The sequence below is a fragment of the Chelonia mydas genome, chromosome 6, assembly GCF_015237465.2.
Source record: "Chelonia mydas isolate rCheMyd1 chromosome 6, rCheMyd1.pri.v2, whole genome shotgun sequence".
In the NCBI taxonomy this organism is placed as follows: domain Eukaryota; kingdom Metazoa; phylum Chordata; order Testudines; family Cheloniidae; genus Chelonia; species Chelonia mydas.
Window position 1 is genome coordinate 86,842,831 of NC_051246.2, and position 27,907 is coordinate 86,870,737.

The 27,907-nt window shown below is 45.6% G+C and overlaps 1 protein-coding gene and 1 long non-coding RNA gene across 6 annotated transcripts in view; one reads left to right on the forward strand and one right to left on the reverse strand.

Moving 5' to 3' along the window:
* BAZ1A (bromodomain adjacent to zinc finger domain 1A) overlaps nt 1–176 on the reverse strand; it is a 115,077-nt gene extending 114,901 nt beyond the window's left edge. For all 5 annotated transcript variants that reach the window (XM_037900594.2, XM_027827556.3, XM_007065259.4 and 2 more), the window contains exon 1: nt 43–176. In XM_037900594.2, coding sequence (XP_037756522.1) covers nt 43–155 — 113 coding nt within the window. In that variant the 5' untranslated portion in view covers nt 156–176. The remainder of the gene's footprint in view (nt 1–42) is intronic.
* On the forward strand, nt 107–27,907 carry LOC119566442. The gene is made up of 3 exons (XR_005225550.2): nt 107–215; nt 19,918–20,238; nt 26,084–27,907. It is a non-coding gene; the product is annotated as an uncharacterized LOC119566442 (long non-coding RNA).

Consider the following 27,907-nt stretch of genomic DNA (forward strand, 5'->3'; position numbering starts at 1 on the left):
GGGGAAGCGGACACACACGCGGGGGGAGGGGGGGTCTCTTACTCGTAGTCCCTGAAGATCTCGTTGGTGACCCTGCAGTAGAAGACGCGCTCGTCGGGCCGCAGGTCGGCGGGGGGCTTCTTCCTCACGAAGGGCTTTCGGTGCAGCAACGGCATCGCCCCGCTCCGCGCGCTCCTTCCTGCCCCGACCCGCTTCAAATTGGAGGGAAAATGAGAGTGAGTGCGAGCAAGCGAGCGGCGGCCTGGGGAGGAGGGAGCGGGGCCCGGCGTGTCCCTCCCCCCAGGAGAGCCGGGGAAGGAGCTCGGGTCGCGGCGGCACGGGGATCCGGCGGCAGCCTTTTGTGTGCCTGACACGCCGCTGCCTGCCTGGGACTGCGAGGAGGGAGCTGCGGATCCTTCCTCCCCCGCCTCCTCCTCCTGCCTCACAATGGGGCCATGACGCCGAGCAGCAGGCGGAGGCGGCTCCCCCCCCCGCCCCGGAGTCACACAACGTGCTTGGCTCGGGGATACCCCGGCTGCTGCGATCGCGCTTTGTCTCCTCCGGTTCCCCGGCCGCAGGGTCACCCCCTTCCCCCGCCTCTGACCTGCACACGCCGGGCCTGACACCAACTTCCACTCCCCCTTCGCCGCTGCGTCCTCCTCCCTACACAGCAAACACGGGGGGAGGGGGAGCGGCGATCACTTCTCTTCCTCCTTTGCTTCCTGCCGGGCTAGTGTCCAGTGGGACTCCCCCCCCCCCCATACACGCGTCTCTGCCGGGAAGGGTATAATGGGGTCACCCTTCTCATTCCCGGCTGGTGTGTAATGGGGACTTCCTTGTCCGCCCGTCTGGGTGGTGTATAATGGGGGTCTCCCCTTCTCCTGCCTACCTGCTGTTTAATAGGGTCCCGACCCCTTTCTGTCTGGGTGGGATATGAAGAGATCTCCTCTCCTCGCTTCTTTTCCTCCTCTTGCTCTGCTGTCTTCCCCCTCAGCTCCTGGGAAGTTTTTGATCTACTTCTTCAGCTCAATGAGGAAGAGCTGCTGGGAGGAGCTTTTCACTTCTCTACCCTACATCTTTATTGGCCGCCCAGTGCCTTCTCGCGTGTGTCACACAGGAAGACAGAGAGCTACATTATTAATTAATGGCTGAGAAGACTCATCCTCCATTTTTGAATTATCAGCCTAAAGATCTATAGAGTGAGGGAGGTGACTTATATGGGGCAAGGACTTGGATCCTCCTCATCGCGTGGTACCCAAGCAGGTTGGGATTTTAATGACACGTCACTTTGACACTAGAGAAAGCTGCTGCTAACGGGGGAGTTCTTGTTTAAAGACGGGAATAAAGACCTTTCAAATACCGTGTCACATTTTCTTCTCTCTTCAGAAATCACTGTTGCTACTTCGAAAATTCTCTCTGCGCACACTCACACAAAACCCTCGCTGACTTCTTAACTTTGGGAAAAGCCACTGGCCATACAGTACATGCTCAATTCACCAGGAACAGAAATATCAAAGTACTTTATAGTCTCTTTCACACAAAATTGCAATCTGAGAGGCTTTAGTGCTGGTAGTACAATTATGGAGAAATGTCTCTCTTCCATTATTTAAGACCAAAATGATATGTTTCCGTATGAGTTCAGGTGGAACATGGAGGTATACTGTGGTTAAAATTATTCTCAAGTATAATTCCCATACACAGTTTGGGGGTGCCTGGGTCACAAAGCATGACCTGCTACCTTCAGCTCAGCTGGTCTAAGGACAGGCAGGCACTACCTTACTAAAGCACATCCTGTTGTTATTGTTCTTAAGTGGATTTATTTCAATAAATGTATTTTAAATATGTTGATTGAGCACTCAGGTTTGCTAGATGCCATACCCTGAGGATTTTAAAATGTAAGGTGCCAGTCCTGCAAAACACATGAATGACTTTATTAACTCAGTAGAATTATTCACATGCATATAAGTATTTGAAGGATTGGTGCCTAAATAGGAGTTTACAATCTAAAGCCCTGATCCTGCAAATAGGTGCACTTGAATAGTCCCCTGTGCTTATCAAAAGTCCATGGACTTCACTGACACTTCATGCAGGTGCAGTGATCTGGACTAGTGTAATTTGCAGGATCAAAGCCTAAATGAAAGTTTCCATGATACAGAGTTTGAATTATTCTGCTGGGTGGAAAGTATGGTTTTGGTCATTGACATTTTAAGCTATATTTATTTCCTGCATTTAGTCAGTTTACAACATGTTTAGCTTAAACTATTAATAGGATTTGTCACAAGTCCACCCCAAATTTCCTACACTTTTATTTTCTCCATTTGCCAGTGGCCTTCACTCTCCATTGTAAATTAATTTGTAGTAAAGGCAGAAATGTGATTGCAAATGAATGCATTTAAAAAAAAGTATTTAACAAGCTCCTCTGAAATCATGTTTTTGTCTGTTTTGCATCAAAACCTTACAGTTTTTGAACTACAAATACTGTGGTAATGGCATTCAGCAATGCCAATTCTTGTGATTTCATGGTGAATTTTGCAGTATATCACTTTTTCTTAAAGCTCTAACTTCTGGAGACATGATTAGATGGGAATCTCAGCTTTAATTTAAGAAAAAGTTTCTACCTCTGGAGGTTGCAGACAAAAGCTTGAAAATGAGCACCCTGAAGGCTGAAAAGACAGGAAATAAAATAAGCCCCAAATTAATTCCTTATTAAAATTTAATGATTCTGGAGCCAATATCATGATTTTTGAATTGTTGGGGTTGCCAGTATTGCATTATTTTAGAACTAGTTGGCATCCATGAAAAATTCATGAGTTGATAGAACTGTGACATCAAAAGCAGATTCCCTTTCTCCCCCTTGCCATCTCTCTCTCTCTTGTTCTCACCTTTCCCGCCTCTTGTTCCTCCCTCCCATTTATTCCCTCAGCTGTTTCCCTATGAGGATTGAGTGGTAGGGTTGTGGTATCAGAGGTACCATTGCTCTTGCTTAGGATACAGTAAAGCAGTTGGATGGTATATTTAGCTTTGAGTTCTGAAACCATTTCTGTTTTTACAAAACCAAGATTTTAACACCTGATTCTGCTCCCAATCAAGTCAAGAGCCGGACTGAATCCTAATGACATACCTACAAGCTAATGGCTACTAGTAGAGGAAAGGCAGAGCATTTAAACTGAAATTAATTAATTCTGACAGATCTCAGAAATTACATTTTTACTTTCACCAGGGCATTTTTTTGTATTTGCTACACAGTATTTATAAGTTGTTATAATAATTTATAACTTTGAATACTTAATTGAAAATATATTTTTGAGACAAGGTAGAAAAGTATGGAGTGATTGATTAATCAGCTGATATGTACTGGAATCCTCATTAGCCAATCAGATCAGTTTTCATTCATGCCATTTTGTAAATGAAAATACCTGTAGTGAGAGCATAACAAATATTATCAAATATTATAAAATACTGGATATTAGGTTTCTGGCTACGGTGTTTTCAATAATAAAACAATTTCCTAGGGACTGCATGGACCCAGACTTGGGGGAAGTTCCTTTTCCTTCAAAGCCCTCCACAGTTCTACTCTGAATCCCAGTAACTCCTCTGCTTTTGTCTCTTCACTTGCCCTCTATTCCATCAAATCTGCAATTTACTATCCCTTTGTTTCCTTCATCCACTACCATCTTCCTGCTTTTTTCCTTGCAAGCCCTTAAGGGCTTATCTACACATGGAGTTATTCAGGAATAGCTATTCTGCTTTAAATTTACAACCTATCTATTCTAGAACAACTTTAATGTGTAGGCAAATCCTAAAACTGAAACCCCAAGAAAGTAAAATTTTTACCCACCTGTTTCAACTCTGCCATCTTGCCTCATTCAGTTCTTCTTTAGGGTTTGAATTGCCATTGGTTGCCACCTGATCTTTTGTCTTTTTTTTTTTTTTTTTACAGCTACCATCTTGTTCTCCAGGGGCCTGATCCAAAACCCACTAATGCAAATAGAAGTCTTTCCAATTACTTCAATCGGTTTTGGATGAGGCCCTAGATTCTCAGGTTTAATTTTTTTTAAAGGCAAGTCTATCCATTGAGACTGAGAAGATAAATTATAAAATACTATAGTGTAGCTGATGCAATAATGTCTGCCTGTAGAGAGCCTGAAACAATAGTTTGGAGAGGTATGAACTTCCCCATTTATCTAAGTGGACTGTTAAACTCAGGGAGTGTTTTCACAGCCTGGTTAGCTGGAGTGTTACCCCTAACTCACTCATGTCCACACAAAAAACCTCTCGCTCAAATTAAATTGTGATTTAAACACAAACAAGCTAGCCCCTCAGGGAGAGAGGGGTGAGTTGAAGATCCCTCCAGCGATCCTGATGCATGAGCTAGTAATGCTGTGGAAATGCAACAGCTCAAATTACAATTCATCAGAAGCTAATCCAATCATTTTGTGCTACTAATCACATTACTCTGTGTGTAACTCCAGTATGCTCTTCTCAGTTGAGCTAGCCTAGCTGGAGTGCAGTAACTTGAGTGTACTTAGGCCTGATCTACACTAATGTCTACGCTGGCAGAGTTATATTGCCGGCAGTTGGGAAACCGCTGTTGTGTGTTGAAACTGTCAGCTGTCTGCACAATAATGTGTTTACACTTGTGGCACTTGGATCGGTATTCAGAGCGGTGCACTCTGGGCAGCTGCCCCCCGGGCATTTCTCTTTCTGCTGCTAAGAGTTTTGGGAAGGCAGAGGGGGTCGCAGGGCATCCTGGGTCCTGTCCCAATGCCCGATGATGCATTGCTTCGCATCCCAGCAATCCCTGTGCTTCCATCTGCATTTGGTGCCATCTTTCAACGGTTTGTGTACTGCGCACTCTGCCTCTTCGGTCTGCAGGAATGCATCCCACACTGTTGACCAATATGCTGCTTGCTCTCACTAACACTTCACGAAGGTGCTGACCACAGTGGAATGCCGCTTTTGGGCTCAGAAAACAAGCACTGAGTGGTGGGATCACATCGTCATGCATGTCTGGGATGATGAGCAGTGGCTGCAGAACTTTCGGATAATGAAAGCCACATTCATGGGACTATGCAATGAGTTCGCCCCAGCCCTGTGGCACAAGGACAAGAGAATGAGAGCTGCCCCGTCATCGGAGACGCGTGGTTTTCCAAGTGCTTGTGGATCACCGTGGGCGTTTCACAGACATTAACGCAGGCTGGTCCAGAAAGGTGCATGATGCATGCATCTCTCGGAACACTGGCCTGTTCAGGAAGCTGCAAGCAGGGACTTTCTTCCAGACCAGAAGATCACCATAGGGGAAGTTGAAATGCCCATTGTGATCTTGGGAGACCCTGTCTACCCTTTAATGCCGTGGCTTATGAAGCCATACATGGGGAACCTTGACAGCAGCAAGGAGCGGTTCAACAACAGACTGAGCAAGTGCAGAATGACTGAGTGTGCTTTTTGCCATTTAAAGGCCGGCTGGCTCTGCCTTTATGAGAGGCTGGACCTGGCTGATGACAATATTCCTATGTTTATAGCCACATGCTGTACACTCCATAATATTTGTGAAGGGAAGGATGAAGGCATCACTCAGGGCTGGACCACTGAGGCTCAGCACCTGGAGGCTGAATTTGAACAGCCAGAGACCAGGGCTATTAGAGAGGTGCAGCGTGGGACCATAAGGATCAGGGATGCCTTGAGGTAGCAATTTGAAGCTGAAAGTCACTAATATTTGTTGCTATGCTTGGGAGTGCAGTGCTTGTAATGCTAGAAGGTAATTGTGATTGGTGCAGATGATGCACTGTGAAGGTTTAAGAAAATTGCCTGTTGCTTTGCAGGGCTCTGTTTGCTTTCAATTAATGGAATAAAGACTGCTTTTGAACAAAAACAATTTTTTTATTAAAAAACAACCAGAGGAGAGAGACAAACAAAAAAACACGTCAGCACTGTGGGTGATGGGGGAAGGGAGGGTCCCAGAAGTAGGTGGGGTCCTGGGACAGTTAAAGATTTGTGTAGGTCCAGGTAACATATGCAACCTTGTCATTTGGAGTACAGTGCAGGGGGTACTGTACTTCAGCAGGGCTAAACTGCAGAGGGATGGGTGTTGAGTGCAGTGGGTACTGGGAGTCTGCAGGGCTGGACTGTGATAGGGTAGGAGTGGAATGCAGCAGGCACAGACTGGAGGCAGGGGATTGATAGGAGTGTTTTAGCAGTGTCTGGGGGGCGCATGGGAAAGAGTTTTGCGACAGTGGCTGCAGGGGAGGGTGGGCGCAGAGCTGCTAGGTTTGCAGTGCTAGTTGCGCCTGGAGCATGTCTGCTTGGCGCTCCATAAGGTTTAAGAGCCGCTCTGTGGCTTTGTTCTGGCACGCTGAATTCTCCTTTCAGTCCCTCTTCTCGGTGTCCTGCCACTCCTTCAATTCTTGTTTTTCGGCCATGGAGTGCATCATGACATTACGCAGAAAGTCCTCTTTAGTTTTTTGTGGCCGCTTTCTAATTCTGCGCAGCCATTCAGCTGGTGATAACAAAGAGGGAGGCTGGGCTCCCAGGGTCATATCTGTGAAGCCAAAATGAAACATATTACAGAAGCAGTACTGTTCGCAACACACAGACCACTGATTCAGTGATTTAAAACACAGCCACTATTCACATACCTGTCACTAACTGGCTGACCCCAGCAAGCACACATGAGCCACAAGACCCCCAAAATGGTGAGTAACCACAGGGGCAGGGGAAATCAGTGTTCCAGGACCATACTGTACACTGGGCACGTGGCTCTTGGGGACAGCCAGCACTGTAGTGGGGGGCCTTATAATCATTACTGTCCCCACATTTTCCACAGGCTGTTCATTATGGAAGATATCTCGCTGCTGAGGATGAGCAGGGAATCAAGGGAGGGTCTTCTTCAAGGCTGCGGCTTCCGTCCTGGCCCTTATGCGGCTCACTTGTGTGCAGCAATGGTCCCCCTGTCCAGTGACAGTAGAGTGGTGCGGGAAAGTTACCCTTAATGGGGCAAGAAACAAAGCAGCTCTGCCAAAGAACCTGCAGCAGCGAATTGCCCATGAGAGTTTCATGGAGATCTCTTAAGCAGATTCCCATGAAGTGAGGGAGTCAATCAACACTCTGTTCCGCTGCTCAATTAGGCATGTGGTGGTACACGCATCATTGAGAAACAAGCCTGCTTTCTGCAACCCTCCTGCCCCCAATAACTCGCTTCAGCAATTCCCAAAATCGAAGCCACTTACCAGGGACTCCTCAAGCTCCGACAGCCGTGATTAGCTAGCCTCCTCCAGGGTAGAGAAGAGCTCCTGGCTGCATGCATCTCTGACCTCCAAATCATCCTCTGCCTCTGGGTCCCCCTCCACATCCTCATCCAAGATTTCCTCCTCCTGGCTAGGACCACTCTCGACTGGCACACAAGCCACCGAAGTATCCACAGTGGCCTTCAGAGTGGAGGTGGGGTTGCTACCGAGTATCGCGTCCAGCTCTTTTTAGAACCAGCAGCTTGTGGGCGCAGCACCGAAGCGGTGGTTTGCTTCCCATGCCTTGTGGTAGGCATTCTGCAGCTCCTTCACTTTGACCCTGCACTGCAGTGTGTCCTGGTCATGGCCCCTTTCTGTCATGCATTGTGAAAGCTGCCTGTAGGTATAATTCCTATGGCTGGAGCGCAGCTGGGACTGGACAGCCTCCTCTCCCCAAATGCTGATGAGGTCCAGCAGCTCGGCATTGCTCCAAGTGGGGGATCGCCTCGTGCGTAGAGCAGGCATGGTCAGCTGGAAAGAAGTGCTGAGACCACTGCACGTGTCATCAAGCAAACAGGAAAGGGACTTTCAAAATTCCCAAAGAATTTAAAGGGTGGAGCTCACAATTGGTCACCTGAGGGCAGGGCAGTACAGTTCAAACTGACGACCAGAGAGGCGAAAACAGGAATTGTGGGACACCTCCCAGAGGCCAATTTCAGCGCTGTAATTGACCAGGGTTTCTACACTGGCACCACGGCACTGTAACCCCAGTGCAGAAAGCTGTATGCCTGTTCTCAGGGTGTTTTTTTTTATAGTGCTGCAACTGCACAGTTTCTGCACACTAAGTGGCTTGGCAGTGTATACACATTGGCAGTTACAGTGCAGAGAGCTGCTTTACTGCGCAGAAACTTGCCAATGTAGACAAGGCCTAAGAATTTACATCAGTATAGCTATGTCTCTCAGGTGAAAAATCCAACTGCATAGCCCTGAGAGGTGTAGCTATACCGATCTCACCTTGGTGTACACAGTACTAGGTGGTCAGAAGAATTCTTCCATCGTTTTAGCTACTGCCTCTCGGGGAGGTGGATTACCTACGCTGATGGAAGAATCCTTCCTGTTGGTGTTGGGTAATGTCTACATCAGAGGTGGGGAACCTCTGGCCCATAGGCCAGATGTGGCCCGCTACTTAATTTAATCCAGCCCGCGGCAAGTCTCCACACTGCGGGCCAGAAGCCCGAGCATCAGTGCCCCCCACCCACACAGCTCCCGAGCGGAGGGGTGATCAGGGAAGCTCCGCGTGCTGCCCCAGTGCCGGCTCCGCAGCTCCCATTGGCCGGGAACTGCAGTCAATGGGAACTGTGGGGGCGGCGCCTGCAGACCTGGCCAGCACACACTGCGCAGAGCCCCCTGGCCGCCCCTTCACCTAGGAGGCGGACATGCCGGCTGTTTCCGGGAACAGCGCCGGGCTAGGGTAGGCAGGGAGCCTGCCTTAGCCCCACAGTGCCGCTGACTGGGAGCTGCCTCAGGTAAGTGCCACCTGGCTGGAGCCCGCACTCCAAACCCCCTGCCCCAGATTAGAACCCCCTGCCTTATCCAAACTCCCTCCCAGACCCCACACCCCCACCTGCACCTCAACCCCCAGCCCTGAGCCCCCTCCCACACCCAAACTCCCTCCCAGACCCCACATCCCTACCTGAACCCCAATCCCCTGCCCCAGTTTGAAACCCCCCTTCCTGCACCCTAACTCCTTCCCAGAGCTCGCACCTGCACCCCAACCCACTGCCCCAGGTCGGAACCCCCTCCAGCACCCTAACTCCCTCCCAAACCCAGCACCCCAACCCGCTGCCCCAGGTCGGAACCCCCTCCCACACGCCAAACCCCTTGGCCCTAACCTGGAGCCCCCCCCCCGCACCCGAAACTCCTCATCCCCAGCCCCACCCCAAAGCCTGCACCCCCAGTCGGAACCTTCACCCCCTCCTGCACCCCAACCCCACCTGGGAGCCTAGGGGAAGCCCTGAGCCTCCGCGCCCCCTCACGGGGCTTGAGCCACGAGTGCTGTCTCACGCCACTGTGGGTGGAAGCCCCAAGCCTCCGCCTCCCCCCGTGGGACTGTGTGTAGCCCATGATTGATTTTTTTCTGTGGATCAATGGCCCTTGATAGAAAAATGGTTCCCCATCCTTGGTCTACACTGACATGCTGCAGTAGTGCAACTGCACTGCTGTAGCTTTTAAAATGTTGCTTTTCCCTAACTCAGTAGCTCTCAACCTTTCCAGACTACTGTACCCCTTTCAGGAGTCTGATTTGTCTTGAGTATCCCCAAATTTCACCTCACTTAGAAACTACTTGCTTACAAAATCAGCCATAAAAATACAAAAGTGTCACAGCACACTATTTCTGAAAAATTGCTTACTTTCTCATTTTTACCATATAATTATAAATCAATTGGATTATAAATACTGTACTTATATTTCAGTCTATAGTATCTATAGCAGTATAAACAAGTCATTGCCTACATGATACTTTAGTTTGTACTGACTTTGCTAGTGCTTTTTATTTAGCCTGTAGTAAAACTAGGCAAATATCTAGAGGAGTTGATGTACCCCCTGGAAGACCTCTGTGTACCCCCAGGGATACATGTATCTCTGGTTAAGAACCAGTGCCCTAACTCAAGCTAAAATCTGGTCAACACTAGGAAATTAGGTCATCATAACTACATCGCTTAGGGGTGTGAAAAATCCACATCCCTGATTGATGCAGTTAAAATCAACCTAACCCCTAATTTAGATAGCACTAGGTCTAGAATTCTCCCGTTGTCCTAGCTACCGCCTCTTGGGGAGGTGGATTACCTACACATTTTAAGTGTAACTAGCTCTAACTATTGCTGTGAAGACAAACCCTCGGATGCCCAGTGATGATAATTTAAATGTCAACATTTTTAACTATTTCACTGCTGATCAAGGTATATAAGAAAGGAGAGGAACAAACATATTATGAAGATTTACATAAATGATGTGAGCAACATCTTATTTTGCGGCCAACCTTCTTAAAACATTTTTCTTCCACAATGCCTACAAACCAGAAATATCTTATGTAATTCTGATGATGCATACATTAATAATCAAGGCAACTTATTGCTGTAATTTTTGACTTAACTTCTATTTTAAGCTATTTTAGCAGAGACAGTGAGCCAGGTTTACTAGTATGCTCCAACTGCATGTGTACCACTACATTTGGTCGATTGTGTTTTACTAGACTGTAAAACAGTATGCACATTTTTGATATAGTATAAATAATAACATCCTTCAGTTGACAAAAGGAAAAGATACACAGGTGATTTTCATAAAATGTTTGTTTTTGTTTCAGTTTGGCTCAGTTGTGTTTCAGTATGGTCCTTGAATGGCTCTCTGATCACTTGGATTTTGAGTTCCTGATTTTGCTGTTCTATTTTAACACCTATTGACTTCCATAGGAGTCACACATAGGCAGCAACTCTAGAATCACGTCCTGTGTCTAGCACATTCTCATCTATACTTAAAATTATGTCCATTTGCTTAATTAACTAGTCCTCTGGGCAGAACTACAGCTGTGAATGGAGACAAGTTCTTTACTTTTTGCCTTTTAACAGAGTAGCCTAGAGGACAATATTTGTGTCTGTTGTTGAGTTTGTACAGAGCCTAGCACAGCAAGGACTTAATCCTAAACAGGCCCTCCTGGCACTATTGTGATTTCTTTAATAAGGGCCACAGAAAGAAATATTCTATCACTGCTCCTTACATTTTCAGAATTTAACAGATTTTAGGCACACAGCTCCCACTGATGTTAATGAATGTTGTGTGCTTACTTCCCAAGCATCTCTGAAAATAAAAAGATACATTCCTTGAAGGTTTCTTTTCATCACATTTCTATCTGTAACTACTGGTTTTAAGGCTATTTAAACTGATAACTTATACTAATGGAGAATAACTCTGATCACATTTACACTAGAGCTATAACCAAGTATGGTTGGCTCCTGACCTGGTTACAACATGGCAAAAAGGTGTCGTGTAATCACTAGTCATTTCCTAATAGTGTCTCTGTAACCAGGTTAAAACTCTAGAAGGGTTGGTACTGAGTCTTCTTACTCAATTACAGTCATAGGGTACGAAGTACTGACACTATTGTTACTGTCTAATACTGTGAGAATTGTTCATGCATTCCACCAAACTTATTTCCTCAGTGATTAAGGCTATTTGAATTGAGGACGATGGATGAATTTACCATCTTGTGCTATACCCACACCATTACTACTAGATTGATGGTATTTTACTTTTTGATTTTTATATTCTGCCTTGTATTAATCTGTTTGAAACCTGGATTTGTATGAGTTTGCTTACTCTGTGTATTCAAACTTAAAATTAAGAACCTAAAAGCTTATAGTGCAAACCTGGCATTTATCAAAATGCTACATGGGCCTTCAGTGAATTAAGTGCACTGGAAAAATCTCCTCCCTGTTGATAAGTAGAACCAATAATTTTAAGAATGAGTTATATGTTGCAATAATTTATGACTTTTGGATGTACAACTGTACATGTCCCAATAATTGTCCTTGCACTCCTTCTTTTCTGTTTACAATTCTTTTTTATGATTTGAGATTAGATTATATAAATCTGTTCACATATTATAGACTTCTTGCTATTATACAGTGAAATTTACTATGTAATGTCACTGCTGTTTTTGAGCTTGATCCTGGAAACACTATGCACATGAGTAACTTCGCTGATGTGAACAGTCCCAGTGAAGTTATGTTTACAGAACTCAACCCTATATCCATAACATTGCTATAAGTAATAACTAGGATCAATAGTGACCAAAGACAAAACATAATATTTCTGCAGAAATACTTGCTATGTTGAAAATTTATTAATATTATTATTTTGATAAATGCAGCACATTACCATAACTTCTGGTAATCTCCACATTACATAGTTTCTACATTTTAAAGCTTTTTGTTTATATTATTCTATTTAAGTAAAATAACAGTCAAAAGGTAATACAAAACGCTGAGCTTGTATTCTTTTTGTGTACTTTTTTCCCCCTTTGGCTTTTCATTAAAATTTCAATTCTTGTCTATCCTGGAAGATTCTTTGGACAACTGGAGAATTATTGGAGTACTTGTTGGGATTTGGATATTACAGATGCTTAGGAAATAAAATCTGATTATCTGAGGAGAAAATATTCTTAAAACTCTTTTCTTTTAATTAAATAGGTGTTACAACAAAACATTTGTGAAAAAAGCTCTCTTTGTTAAGGATTCAACAACTTCTCATAAATTAAGGGCTGAGAATTCTCTCAATCCTCATTTCTGAGTCATCTAAGAAGTACTCCAACAAAAAGGGAAGACAAGACTTCACATTCCTAATATTTCTAGGGCCTTGTCTACACGTGAAAGTTAGATTGCTTTCACTACACCAGTATAATTAATGCAGTTCAACCCCATACTGTGGATGCATATATACTTATACAATCCTTAAGCCTGGTCTACACTATGAGTTTAGGTCGAATTTAGCAGCGTTACCTCGATTTAAGCCTGCACCTGTCCACACGACGAAGCCCTTTTTTTCAACTTAAAGGGCTCTTAAAATCGATTTCTTTACTCCACCCCCGACGAGGGGATTAGCGCTGAAATCGGCCTTACCGGGTCGAATTTGGGGTACTGTGGATGCAATTCAACGGTATTGGCCTCCATGAGCTATCCCAGAGTGCTCAGTTGTGACCGCTCTGGACAGCACTCTCAACTCAGATGCACTGACCAGGTAGACAGGAAAAGGCCCGCGAACTTTTGAATCTTATTTCCTGTTTGGCCAGCGTGGCGAGCTCACCTGCACAGTCATCATGCAGAGCCCATCAGCACAGGAAACCATGAAGTCCCAGAATCGCCGAAGAGCTCCAGCATGGACCGAAAGGGAGGTACGGGATCTGACAACTGTATGGGGAGACAAATCCGTGCTGGCAGAACTCCGTTCGAAAAGACAAAATGCCAAAGTATTTGAAAAAATCTCCAGTGGCATGAAGGACAGAGACTATAACAGGGACCTGCAGCAGTGCCACGTGAAAATTAAGGAGCTCAGGCAAGCCTACCAAAAAAACAGAGAGGGAAATGGCCACTCCGGTTCAGAGCCCCAGACATGCCGCTTCTATGATGAGCTGCATGCCATTCTAGGGGGTGCAGCCACCACTACCCGAACCCTGTGCTTTGACTCCGTCCAAGGAGTGGGAGGCAACATGGAAGTGGGTTTTGGGGGTGAGGAAGATGATGAGGAGGAGGAGGTTGTAGATAGCTCACAGCAAGGAAGTGGAGAAACCGGTTTCCCCAACAGCCAGGATCTGTTTATCACCCTGGACCTGGAGCCAGTACCCCCCAAACCCACCCAAGGCAGGCTCCCAGACCCTGAAGGCGGAGAAGGGACCTCTGGTGAGTGTACCTTTGTAAATATTATACATGGTTTAAAAGCAAGCGTGTTTAATGATTAATTTGTCCTGGCATTTGCGGCGAGTACACCTACTGGAAAAGTCTGTTAACATGTCTGGGGATGGAGCGGAAATCCTCCAGGGACATCTCCATAAAGCTCTCCTGGATGTACTCCCAAAGCCTTTGCAAAAGGTTTCTGGGGAGGGCAGCCTTATTCTGTCCTCCATGGTAGGACACTTTACCAGTAGCACATCGTCGGGAATCACTGCAGAACAAAGCATTGCAGCATATGGTCCCGGTGTTTGCCAGCATTCAAACAACATCCATTCTTTATCTCTCTGTGTTACCATCAGGAGAGTGATATGATTCATGGATACCTGGTTGAAATAGGGTGGTTTTAGTAAGCGGACATTCAGAGGTGCCCGTTCCTGCTGGGCTGTTTGCCTGTGGCTGAACAGAAATCTTCCCCGCTGTTAGCCACGTGGTGGGGGGAGGGGTGAAGCCATCATCCCAGAGAACTGGGTGTATGTGGGGGGCAGAGTGGTTGGTTGGGTTTCTGATGCACGTTAACCGGGAAACCTCAGCCCTCCTTTTAAATTGCCAACCCATTTTAAATGGCCAACCCCATGGCTACTTCGTATGGGAAATGAGGGCACTGCTGTTTGAAACCATTCCCACATATTATGAAGGTTAAAGAAGCCAAAAGACTGTGGCTTACCACGGCTGCCTGCAAGCCAAATTCTGTTGCCTGGCCATGTGTGAGTGATCTCTCACACCAAACTGGCATACCCGCAATAAGAGGCAAAATGCGACCTTGTAATGAAAGCACATGTGCTATGTAATGTTAACAGCAAGGTTTACCATGAAAGAGTGTACCCATTGTTCTATAAAATGTGTCTTTTTAACTACCACTCTCCCTTTTTTTTTCCTCCACCAGCTGCATACGTTTCTCCTTCCCAGAGGCTAGCGAAGATTAGAAGGCGAAAAAAACACACTCGCGATGAAATGTTCTCTGACCTCATGCTGTCCTCCCACACTGACAGAGCACAGCAAAATACGTGGAAGCAGACAATCTCAGAGTGCAGGAAAACACAATATGACCGTGAGGAGAGGTGGCGGGCTGAAGATGATAGGTGGCATCAGCTTGCTGAAAGAAGGCAGGAGTCAATGCTCAGGCTGCTGGAGAATCAAACTCATATGCTCCAGCATATGGTTGAGCTGCAGGAAAGGCAGCAGGACCACAGACCGCCAATACAGTCCCTGTGTAACCAACCACCCTCCCCCCCAAGTTCCCATAGCCTCCTCACCCAGATGCCCAAGAATGCGGTGGGGGGGGCCGCTGGCCACCTAGCCACTCCACCCCAGAGGATTGCCCAAGCAACAGAAGGCTGGCATTCAATAAGTTTTAAAGTTTTAAAGTGCTGTGTGGCCTTGTCCTTCCCTCCTCCATCCCCCACCCGGTGCTTCCTTCCTCCACCACCCCTCCCGGGCTACCTTGGCAGTTATCCCCCTATTTGTGTGATGAATAAATAAAGAATGCGTGAATGTGAAGCAACAATGACTTTATTGCCTCTTCAAGCGGTGATCGAAGCGGGGAGGGGAGGGTGCTTAGCTTACAGGAAAGTAGATGGAACCGGGGGGGGGGGGGGGGGGGGGGGGGGGGGGGGGGGGGGGGTTTCCATCAAGGAGAAACAAACAGAACTTTCACACCGTAGCCTGGCCATTCCTGAAACTGGTTTGCAAAGCTTCTCTGATGCGCACCGTGCCCTCTTGTACTCTTCTAACTGTCTTGGTGTCTGGCTGCACGTAATCAGTGGCCAGGTGATTTGCCTCAACCTCCCACCCCGCCATAAACGTCTCCTCCTTACTCTCACAGATATTGTGGAGCACACAGCAAGCAGTAATAACAATGGGAATATTGGTTTCGCTGAGGTCTAAACGAATCAGTAAACTGTGCCAGTGCGCTTTTAAATGCCCAAATGCACATTCTACCACCATTCTGCACTTGCTCAACCTACAGTTGAACAGCTCCTGACTACTGTCCAGGCTGCCTGTGTATGGCTTCAGGAGCCAGGGCATTAAGGGGTAGGCTGAGTCCCCAAGGATAACTATTGGCATTTCAACATCCCCAACCGTTATTTTCTGGTCTGGAAAGTAAGTCCCTTGCTGCAGCTGTTGAAACAGACCAGAGTTCCTGAAGATGCAAGCGTCATGTACCTTTCCCAGCCATCCCACATTGATGTTGGTGAAACATCCCTTGTGATCCACCAGTGCTTGCAGCACCACTGAAAAGTACCTCTTTCGGTTTATGTACTCGCTGCCTTGGTGCTCCGGTGCCAAGATAGGGATATGGGTTCCGTTTATGGCCCCACCACAGTTAGGGAATCCCATTGCAGCAAAGCCATCCACTATGACCTGCATATTTCCCAGGGTCACTACCCTTGATAGCAGCAGATCTTTGATTGCGTTGGCTACTTGCATCACAGCAGCCCCCACAGTAGATTTTCCCACTCCAAATTGATTCCCGACTGACCGGTAGCTGTCTGGCATTGCAAGCTTCCACAGGGCTATCGCGACTCGCATCTCAACTGTGAGGGCTGCTCTAATCTTGGTATTTCTTGCGCTTCAGGGCAGGGGAAAGCAAGTCACAAAGTTCCATGAAAGTGCCCTTACGCATGCGAAAGTTTTGCAACCACTGGGAATCGTCCCAGACCTGCAACACTATGCGGTCCCACCAGTCTGTGGTTGTTTCCCGGGCCCAGAATTGGTGTTCCACGCCATGAACCTGCCAACTGACACCATGATGTGCACATTGCAGGGGCCCGTACTTTGTGAGAAGTCTATGTCCATGTCCTCATCACTCTCGTCACTGCACTGCAGTCGCCTTCTCCTCGCCTGGTTTCGCTTTTCTTGTAGGTTATGGTTCTGCATATCCTGCTGGATAATGCACGTGGTGTTTATAGTGCTCATAATTTCCCCAGTGATCTGAGCAGGTTCCATGTTCCCAGTGCTGTGGCGTCTGCGCTGAAAAAAGGCGCGAAACAATTGTCTGCCGTTGCTCTGACGGAGGGAGGGGCGACTGACAACATGGCTTACAGGGAATTAAAATCAATACACGGGGTGGCTTTGCATCAAGAGAAACAGAATGGCCCCCTCAAGGATAGAACTCAAAACCCTGGGTTTAGCAGGCTGTTGATTTCACGGAGGGAGGGGGGAGAAAATGAATACAAATGAATACAAAACAAATCTGGTCTATTTCTTGTTTTGATCCACTTCATCTAATTTTATACATCTTGCTGGCAGCAGACAGTGCAGTATGACTAGCCATCGTTATCTCCTGGGTGCTCGGCAGAAGACGGTGCAGTACGAATGCCGGCAGGACTGAATCGCCATGAGACGAAACTTAAAAGGGAAATGACCTGGCTGAGTCACTCCCATGTCTGCCCAGGAGCCCCTGACCGACCTCACCAAGGTCGGCTAAAAGAGGACCCAGGAGTATGGGCGACGATAGCTACCAGTCATACTGCACCGTCTGCTGCCAAAAGGCAATGAGCTGCTGCTGTGTAGCAATGCAGTACTTAGTCTGCCAGCACCCAGGAGACATACTGTGATGGTGAGCTGAGCGGGCTCCATGCTTGCTGTGGTATGGCATCTGCATGGGTAACCCAGGAAAAAAGGTGCGGAATGATTGTCTGCCGTTGCTTTCATGGAGGGAGGGAGGGAAGGGGGAGCCAGAACCACCTGCGAAAATGTTTTTGCCCCATCAGGCATTGGGATTTCTACCCAGAATTCAAACAGGCAGCGGAGACTGTGGGAACTGTGGGATAGCTACGGTTGCCTTGGTACTGTGGACGCACTCTGCCGACTAAATGCACTTAGAGCATTTGTGTGGGGACACACACAATCGACTGTATAAAAACGCTTTCTACAAAACTGACTTCTATAAATTCGACCTAATTTCGTAGTGTAGACATACTCTTATGCTGGTATAGCTTATTTCCCCATGGAAAGGGGAATAAGCTATACTTGTATGTCACCTTTATGCCATATAACTGCATCCACACTAAGAGTGGTACTGGAATAACTATTTTGGTTGAAAAAAATTACACTCCTAACTAAAAAAGCTGTTCATGTACAAAAGATGTGTGCAGGCCAGACCTAAAGGGAAGGGGGAAGAGAAAATTACTTTAAAAACAAGCATCCTTCAGGCCTTTGAGGCAAAAAATGGTCACACTTTCCATGTGGAGTGAACTTTTGTGGAATGCCAGCAATTGATTTTTCCTGCAGCCCACCAGCATTTGGTTACACAGAATGCTTACCAACAAATGTAGAATCATAGAAATGTAGGTTTGAAAGGGACCTCAGGAGGTTATCTAGTTCATCTCCTTGTGCTGAGGCAAGACCAAATATACTTAAGACCAAACCATCCCTGACAGGTGTTTGTCTAACCTGTTCTTAAATCCTCCAATGATGGGGATCCCATAGCCTCCTCTGGAAGCCTATTCCAGTACTTAAATAGTCACCTAGTTTGAAAGTATTTCCAAATATCCAACCTAAATCTCCCTTGCTGCAGATTGAGCTGATTACTTCTTGTCCTACCTCTAGTGGACATGGAGAACAATCCATCACCATCCTCTTTATTACATCCCTTATCATCATATCTGAAATCTATCAGATCCTTTCTCAGTCTTCTGTTCTGAAATCTAAATAAGCCACATTTTTTAACCTTTCACATAGATCAGGTTTTCTAAACCTTTTATCATTTTTGTAACTCTCCTCAGGACTCTCTCCAATTTATTCACATCTTTCCTGATGTATGGAGCCCAGAATTGGACACAGTACTCCAGCTGAGGTCTCACCAGTGCCAAATAGAGCAAGTCAATTACCTCCCGTGTCTTAGGTGGCACATTTTTGTTAATACACCCCAGAATGATCTTATCCGTTTTCACAACTGCATTAAGTTGGCTCATACTCAATTTGTGATCTACTATAACCTGCAGACCTTTTTCAATAGTACTACTTATTCCCCATTTTGTGGTTGTGCATTTGTCTTTTCCTTCCTAAGTGAAGGACTTCACACTTGTCTTTATTAAATTTCATCCTGTTGATTTCAGAACAATTCTCCAATTTGTCAGCGTTGTTTTGAATGCTAATCCTGTCCTCCAAAGGGCTTGCAATCCATCCTAGATTGGTGTCATCTGAAAATTTTATAATATGCTCTCCCAGTTTGACAGCGAACCATTGACAACTATTCTTTAAGTATATTTTCTCAACCAATTGTGTGCTTACCTTACAGTAATTTCATCTAGACCTCTTTTCCCTCATTAATTTATAAGACCGTATGTAGGACAATGTCAAAAGCTTCACTAAAATCAAGATAAATCATGTCTACTGATTTATCCACTATCCACTAGGCTAGTAACTCTGTCAAAGAAGTAAATTAGGTTGGTTTGGCATAATTTCTTCATAAATCCATGATGACTATTATTTATTACACTATTATCCTCTAGATGCTTGCAAACTGATTGTTTAATAATTTGCTCCAGTATCTTTCCAGGTATTGAAGTTAGGCTGACTAATCTATATTTCCAGGGGTCCTCTTTGTTCCCCTTTTTAAAGGTAAGTACTATGTTTGCCGGTCTCCAGTCCTCTGGGATCACACCCATCCTCCATGAGTTCTTGAAGATAATCACAAATGGTTCCACGATTGCTTCAGCTCGTTCCTTTAGTATCCTAGGATGAATTTAATCAAGTATTGCTAAGTAGAATACAGCTAAATATTCTTTAACCTATTATTTCCCTATTCTGGCTTATGTTCTTTTCCCCTTGTTGTTAACATTAATTGTGTTAAGCACCAGGTCACAATTAACTTTTTTAGAGAAGACTACAGCAAAATTACAAGGTGTCCTTGTGGCACCTTACTGTCTAACAAATTTATTTGGGCATAAGCTTAGTCTCTAAGGTGCCACAAGGATTCCTCGTTGTTTTTGCTGATACAGACTAACACGGCTACCACTCTGAAACCTGAAGCAAAATAGCTATTAAACACTTCAGCCTTCTTGGTGTTGTCTGTTGTTAGCTCTTACATGTTCCTTTGTCTTTCTTTTGCTCCTAATGTATTTAAAGAATCTCTTCATAGTGCCTTTTATATCCCTTTGTAGTTATAACTCATTTTCTGTCTCAGCCTTTCTGATTTTGTTCCTACTTGCTTGTGCAATTCTTTTGTACTCAATTTTAGCACTTTGTCCATGTTTCACTTTTTGTAGGTGTAGTGAGGCAGAGTGGCCTCCCTCCAGACTAGAGCGCGAGGGACCACTACACTCCCCTTGGTGGGTGGAGCCGAACCCGCCCCGCCCTCCTCACCAGAAGTACTGGGGCAGGGCAGGAAGTATAAAGGGAGGGCCCTGCAACTCAGTTGTATGGGAGCCAGCAGAGGAAATGGATGCCTCTGCCTTGCTGTGGCGTCCAGGAGCTGAATCTACGTTCTGCTGCACCCTAACCCTGGAGGAGACAGACCCAGATGAGGAGTTGCTGGGACTACCATCGGCTGTCTACCCAGAGGAGCCTGAGGACTGGGGGATAACAAGGTACCAACCCTGGGGAAGTAGAAAGTAGCCCAGGGACAGCTGACGACTGGCTGGCTACAGGGCTGACTGCTTCTAGGTTGGTGTGTTATGGCTGGATCTCCGCCGACCCAGTGGCAGACTTCTCTGCCACTGCTAGGGCCCTTGGCTGGCATGCGGTGGAGTAGGGAGGGCCTGCATCCCCCTGGTAGCCCAAACCCTGGGGTGGCTGACTCCCCACCTTAGGCCAGGATACCTGTACTCCCTGAACACCCCATCAGTACCCTACACAGCCTGCTGGGTGCGCAATCCATTTGAAGTCCCCTAGGCTATGTGTGTGCTCACCCCTACCTGAACCCTGAGACTGTATGTGTTTGCTAGCTACCTGAGCCCCAAAGTTTAGGCTAAAGCCTGCTCCCTTCTCTGCCTCTCCCAGAGGGCTAGAACTTATTGATTGTTTGTTTGCTGGCTGCCTGAGCCCCAAGCTTAGGCTAAAGCCTTCTCCCTGCTCTGCCTGGCCCAAAGAGCTAGGGCTATTGACTGTGACAGTGTATAACTGCTGGCTGCCTTGGCCTGGAGGCATAGGCTATAGCCTGCTACTAGCCTGGCCCCTCCCCAAGGGCGGGGGCCTCAGACTGTTAATTGGTGTCAGCCCCAGCTGAGCGGCTGAAGGCTAACCCAAGGGTTGGGACAGCAGCCAGACTATTGTTGTGTGATTAGTTCTGCTAGACGGACCCCGAATCACAGACTGCGTATGGCTCGGCCCGCCGGGGTGGACCTAGCCTGAAGACTATCTCACCACTGGAGATAGTTCAGTTCTGGACCACTCCAGAACTGGACCACTACAGTAGGATTCATTTTTGATATTCAGGTAATTGAAGAACTCTTGCCATATTGGCCTCTTACTATACTTCCTATCTGCTTTTTAGAAGACCATTGTCCTTATTCTGCTGTTCTCACTCTTCCCTTTCTTTAAAATCATTACATCTATCATTTCATGATCACTTTCACTCAAATTGTCTTCAACCTTAAGATTCACAACCAATTCTTCCCTGTTAGTCAAAATCAAGTCTAAAATGGCTATCCCCCTTGTTACTTCCTCCACTTTCTGAAATAAGAAGTTGTCCCCAGTACATTCCAACAACATAGTGGACATTTTGTGTTTCACTATATAACTTTTCCAACAGATGTTTGCGTAGTTAAAGTCCCCCTTATAACCTGGTAATGTCTAGCTCACTGAATATTGAATCTGACACACATCCCTTCTCTTATGCTATATATATCAATGAATATATTTTGACCTACTCCTACAGTTGTACCCAGGCAAAACTCCGTAGTCCAAATCCTGAGATCCTTAGTCAGGCTCCATTTGGCAATCTTTCACCTACTTGGCATGTGCCAAGGTTGCCACCACTGGTGAGCATGGACTGGTGGAGATGCACCCTCTCAACCCCCAACATAGACAGGCAAAATCACTATTTGCACCAGTGGACTTTACCTCTGCTTGAAACCAGCATGAACTCCACTAGTACAAATAATGGTTTTGTTTGTCTACATTAGGAGTCTGCACTGGTCCAGCTACAGCGATACCCTGCCACTAGTGACTGTAACTGGTGAAAACCTCCATTATAAAACAAGGCTTTAGTCACACTGAGTAGCACTTATTCACTAGTTTTCTTTTTTTGTACAGCAACTTGAAAAACAACATTAAAGATTGACATCCAGTTCTGCCATCCACTCTATTTCCATTTCAATTCAGCCACTTTAGATTAAATCTCAGAAAAAACTTCCTAACTGTAAGAACAGTAGGACAATGGAACAGACTGCCTAGGGAGGTTTTCAAAAGAAAGCTGGATAGCCATCTGTCTTGGATGGTTTAGATACAACAAATCCTGCATCTTGGCAGGAGGTTAGACTAGATGACCCTTGCGTTCCCGTCTAATCCTATGATTCTGTGGTGACATGGAATGAATCAAAGCTGTCCCTCCGGAGAAGGATCTTAAAGGGCAGTGGTTCATTAGATGTTCTATGGTTTGGATATCTTATCCACATTCACATATTTGGGCTGCCCTTCATTTTCCATTTATGCAGTAGATAATGGCAATGCCCAGGTGAGGTTCTGATGCAGTTCACTGTGATCCATATCTTATATGGGATGGTGAAGTCAGGTGGTTGGTCTGTAGGATCCATAAATAGGTCTTGATTCTTGACCCCACTATTTTCCCACAGCCTCTGTCACTTGTCTTTTGGTAACAGTACCAAGGTTTTTAGAACTTTGGCTGCCATTCAGAAAGGGTTTCTGGACTTAAGGTGGCATTTTGGTGTGAGTGAGGGGGGTATTGGAGATCTTCATAGATAGGCAAATCTGGATTCATTATTACGCTGTCATGCTGGTTGAGAACTTGAAAGTGAAAGGCAGCTTGTACGAAAGTAACCACGAAATGGTAGAGTTCATGATTCTAAGGAATGGTAGGAGGATAATAAAGATAATGCTTTCAAGAAGCCAGACTTTAGCAAACTCAGGGATTTGGTAGGTAAGATCCCCTGGGAAGCAAATCTAAGCGGAAAATGGTTCAAGAGAGTTGGCAGTTTTTCAAAGAGACCTTATTAAGGGCATATGAGCAAATTATCTCACTGCCTAGGAAAGATAGGAAGTATGGCCAGAGATCACCCTGGCTTACTCAGGAGATCATCAATGAGCTAACTCAAAGAAGAGTCCTACATAAAGTGGAAACTAGGTCAAATTACGAAGGATGAATATAAACAAATAACACAAGTACCGTATGTAGGGACAAAATTAAAAAGGCCACGGCACAAAACAAGATTAAACTAGCTGGATACATAAAAGGTAACAAGAAAACATTCTACAAATACATTAGAAGCAAGAGGAAGACCCAGGACAAGGTAGGCCCATTACTCAATGAGGAAGGAAAAACAATAACAGAAAATGTGGAAATGGCAGAAGTGTTAAATGACTTTTCTGTGTCGATTTTCACCAAAAAGGTTAGCAGCAACTGGATGACTAACATAGCTAATGTCAGTGAAAATGAGGTAGGATCAGAGGCTAATATAGGGAAAGAACAAGTTAAAAATTACTTAGACTAGTTAGATGTCTTCAAGTCACCAGTGCCTGATGAAATACATCCTAGAATACTCAAGTTGCTGACTGAGGCGATACCTGAACCATTAGTGATTATCTTTGAAAAGTCATGGAAGATGGAAGAGATTCCAGAGGACTGGAAAAGAGCAAATATAGTGCCCATCTATAAAAAGGGAAATAAGAACAACCCGGGGAATTACAGACCCATCAGCTTAACTTCAGTACCTGGAAAGATAATGGAGCAAATAATTAAGCAATCAATTTGCAAATACCTGGAAGATAATAAGGTGATAAGTAACAGAACAAATCATGTCAAACCAACCTAATAGCTTTCTTTGACAGGGTAACAAGCCTTGTGAATAGGGGGGAAGCAAGAGATGAGGTATATCTTAACTTTAGTAAGGCTTTTGATGGTGTCTCGCATGACCTTCTCATAAAAAAATACGGAAATCCAACCTAGATGGAGCTACTATAAGGTGGGTGCATAACTGTTTGGAAAACCATTCCCAGGGATCAGTTATCAGAGGTTCACAGTCAACCTGGAAGGACATATCGAGTGGGGTCCCACAGGGATAGGTTCTGGGTCTGGTTCTGTTCCAATATCTTCATCAATGATTTAGATAATAGTATAGAGCAGGGGAGGGCAAACTACAGCCCGCAGGCCAGCCCGCAAGCTTCCGCTGGGGAGCGGGGTCTGGGGCTTGCCCCGCTCCGGCGCTCCAGCTGGGGCGCTGGGTCGGGGGGCTGCACCACACAGCTTGGCCCTGCTCTGGCCGGGGCACTGGGTCCGGGGCCACACCACACGGCTCCGGGAAGCAGCCTCATGGCCCTGCTCCAGCTCCTATGTGCTCCAGTGGTCCCCTGCAGTGCTCCAATGGGAGCTGCAGGGCAGTGCCTGCAGATGGGGAAGCGTGCAGAGCTGCCTAGCTGTGCCTCCGCGTAGGAACCGGAGAAGTGACATGCCACTGCTTCCGGGAGCTGCTTGAGGTAAGCGCCGCTCGGAGTCTGCACCCCTGAGCCTCTCCCCACTCCCCAGTCCTGATCCCCCTCCTGCTCTCCAAACCCCTCGATCCCAGCCCGGAGCACCCTCCTGCACCCCAAACCTCTCATCCCCCAGCCCCACCACAGAGCTCATACCCCCAACCGGAGCCTGCATCCCTTCCCGTGCCCCTGCCCCAGCCCTAGCCCTGATCCCCCTTCCACCCTCCGAATCCCTCGGTCCCAGCCCAGAGCACTCTCCTAAACCCCAAATTCCTCATCCCCAATCCCACTCCAGAGCCCGCACCCCCAACCAGAGCCCTCACCCCATCCCACACCCTAACCCCAATTTTGTGAGCATTTATGGCCCGCCATACAATTTGTATTCCCACATGTGGTCCTGAGGCCAAAAACTTTGCCCACCCCTGGCATAGAGAGTACACTTATAAAGCTTGTGGACAGTACCAAGCTGGGAGGGGTTGCAAGTGCTTTGGAGGATAGGATTAAAATTCAAAATGATCTGGACAAACTGGAGAAATGGTCTGAGAATGAAATAGAATGAAATTCAACAAGGACAAATATAAAGTACTCCACTTAGGAAGGAACAATCAATTGCACACATGCAAAGTGGGAAATGACTGCCTAGGAAGGAGTACTGCTGAAAGGGATCTGGGGGTCATAGTGGATCACAAGCTAAATATGAATCAGCAGTGTAACACTGTTGGAAAAAAAGCAAACATCATTCTGGGATGTATTAGCAGGAGTGTTGTAAGCAAGACAAAAGAAGTAATTCTTCTGCTCTACTCCACACTGATTACGCCTCAACTGGAGTATTGTGTCCAGTTTTGGATGCCACATTACAGGAAAGATGTGGATAAACAAAAATTATTAAAGGTTTAGAAAACATGACCTATAAGGGAAGATTAAAAAATTGGGTTTGTTTAATCTGGAGAAGAGAAGACTGAGTGGGGACATGATAACAGTTTTCAAGTACATAAAGGTTGTTACAAGGAGGAGGAGGTAAATTGTTCTTGTTAACTTTTGAGGATAGGACAAGAAGCAATGGGCTTAAATTGCCGCAAGGGCAGTTTAGATTGGACATTAGGGAAAACTTCCCAACTGTCAGGGTAGTTAAACACTGGAATAAATTACTTAGGGAGGTTGTGGAATCTCCATCATTGGAGATTTTTAAGAGCAGGTTAGACAAACACCTATCAGCTATGGTATAGATAATACTTAGTCCTGCCATGAGTGCAGGGGACAGGACTACGCCTCTCAAGGTCCCTTCCAGTCCTATGATTCTCGTATTATTGCTGCTTTTCTTCAGAGGGATGGTGGTAAGATATCGCAAGGATGGGACGCCAGAATGTCTGTGACTTCAGCACTCCTGTGACAATTCTCATAGCAGTGTTCAAATGAACATTGACACATTTCATATATACGCTACCTGCCCATTCTAATGTGCAACATTCAGCTGCTCAGAAGAGAAGGGGCAAGGTGGCTATCCGCAAGGCATGAGCATCTGCTGCCCAAAGCTAGTTTGTGGCTTATATTGTTCCTAGCTTTTATCTTGGCAGCGGTCTTTGTCAGATGTCAGCAGTATGTGATATTATGATCCAGAACCACTCTAAGATATTTTGGGAAATCCTTGTGCGTGAGTTTGGTATCACAGAAGGTGACATTCAGGTGCTTCTTTGCATGTTGGTTGATAAGGTGAAACGCGGAAATAGCTGTCTTTTGATAATTCAGTTGAAGTCATCATAGCCAACAGTATGCCTGCTTTTTTTTCAGATCTTTTGTGAGGACGCTTTCCACTGAAATTAATGTGCTCACTAAGATGGCAAGGGTGAGATCATCCACATATTCAAATCTCCATAACTGGGTTGATGGAATATCACTGATACAAATATTGGAGAGTGATGGTGACAGATCCCTGTTGGAACCTGTTGTTCAGTAGATGAGGTCTGCTGGTCTGTTCCAATACATGTGAACAAAACGTATGGTTGGTCAGCATAAGTGTCAGTGGGTGTGATGTTATTCTGCAACGTGCTATTTTTGACACTTTCAGAAGCAACTGTCCTGCAAAACCATGTCATATGCCAAGGACAGGTCCACAAAGACTGCTGCTGTTTTAAGTCGACATTGATAGATGGCTTCAATGTATGTTGTCGGTGCAGTTACCTGACCACAGGTGCTTCATCCAGGTTTAAACTCAGATTATTTTTTAGGAATATAGTCCTCGAAGATGGGTGTAAGTCTCAAGTAGCATCCTTTCCAAGAGCTTGTACATTACATATAGTAGTGATATTAGCCAGTAGTTTTTTGGATCGTTGGCTATGTTCCCCTGTTTCAGGACAGCAGTGACCTTTACCTGTTGTCATACTTTGGGCATTTGGCCAAGGGCATGCTCGTTGGTGAAGAAGCGCATCAGCCAGTTGCAGCCATGCTGACCTAGGTTTTTCAGAAATTCTGCAGAGAAAAAAGGGCAACCTTCACACAATCTTCATTAAGTTCCTTGGCATGACCAATGCCGTCCACGTGGCGAACAAATGCAGATCAATGGACTCGCAGTCTAAAAAACAACTCTATCAACTACTAGTGTGAAAAAATACTATTCAGTAGGACATCGGGTTGCAGAATTGCCCCTTCATTTTTTCTCAGGCAAACTCCCACTGAAGTTAATGGGAGTTTGCCTGAGTAAAAACTGAGTAGGAACTCAAGTATTTGGCCCAATGGGAATTTTGCCCGAGTAGGGGCTGCCAGATTTGATCAACACTGGGGCTGACAGTGTTTGGTAAACTCATACTTTTGTAAGAGTAGCCAATTCAGTTCTGAAATGAATAAAGCTTCCCGTCATGCAGAAGAACTACCCTGATTAATTGACTTGGTTTTTTGTATGTTGGTAAATGGTTGAGCGGGTTGTACATCTGTGAAGAAATTAAGGTAAGTATAAATCACAGAACTGCTTGGTCCATATGTGGGTTTTTGGTTTTTTTACCAGATAGAGGACGTGTACAGCCTTGATTTTTAATTTCTTGCCTTTCCATTTGTGTAACTGAAAATTCAGCAGCAACAGGAATGTTACAAACCTTAATTTTACTGTTTTACTTGTTCATATATTGTATGTTTATTATACATATGCCTGAACTAATAAAAATGTTTAACAACTCCCAAACATCAATTGAAATAAAATAAATTTGCACAAAAAGTTTTTATTCATGTACTGTAGGATCTTCTGGCAGAAGGACAGTGTGCCTGTCCTAAAAACTGGGTGGGGTTTGGAGAAGCTTGGTCTTGAACAATGGGCAAATTCTCAGTGAGTTCCAGAAACAGGCTAAGCTTTTAATTGATTTTTGAAACCAAGACTTGGGAAGCTTTTTTTTAAAAGTCTTTACAGCCTTCTTTTTCTTAGATTTTAAATTTTACAAAGACAGACAAAAATGGTAAGTTCTTCCAGGTATTTGCAAATAAATAATGGCAGAGAAATTTTACTTCCATGCAGTTAATTTATATTTTCGCTTTAGGCATATGTAACTATTTCAGGCATCTATTAAATAAAAGTCTGACCTTCTGGCCACCTTGATAGTGCTACAGGAGAGATTTTGGGAATAGGAA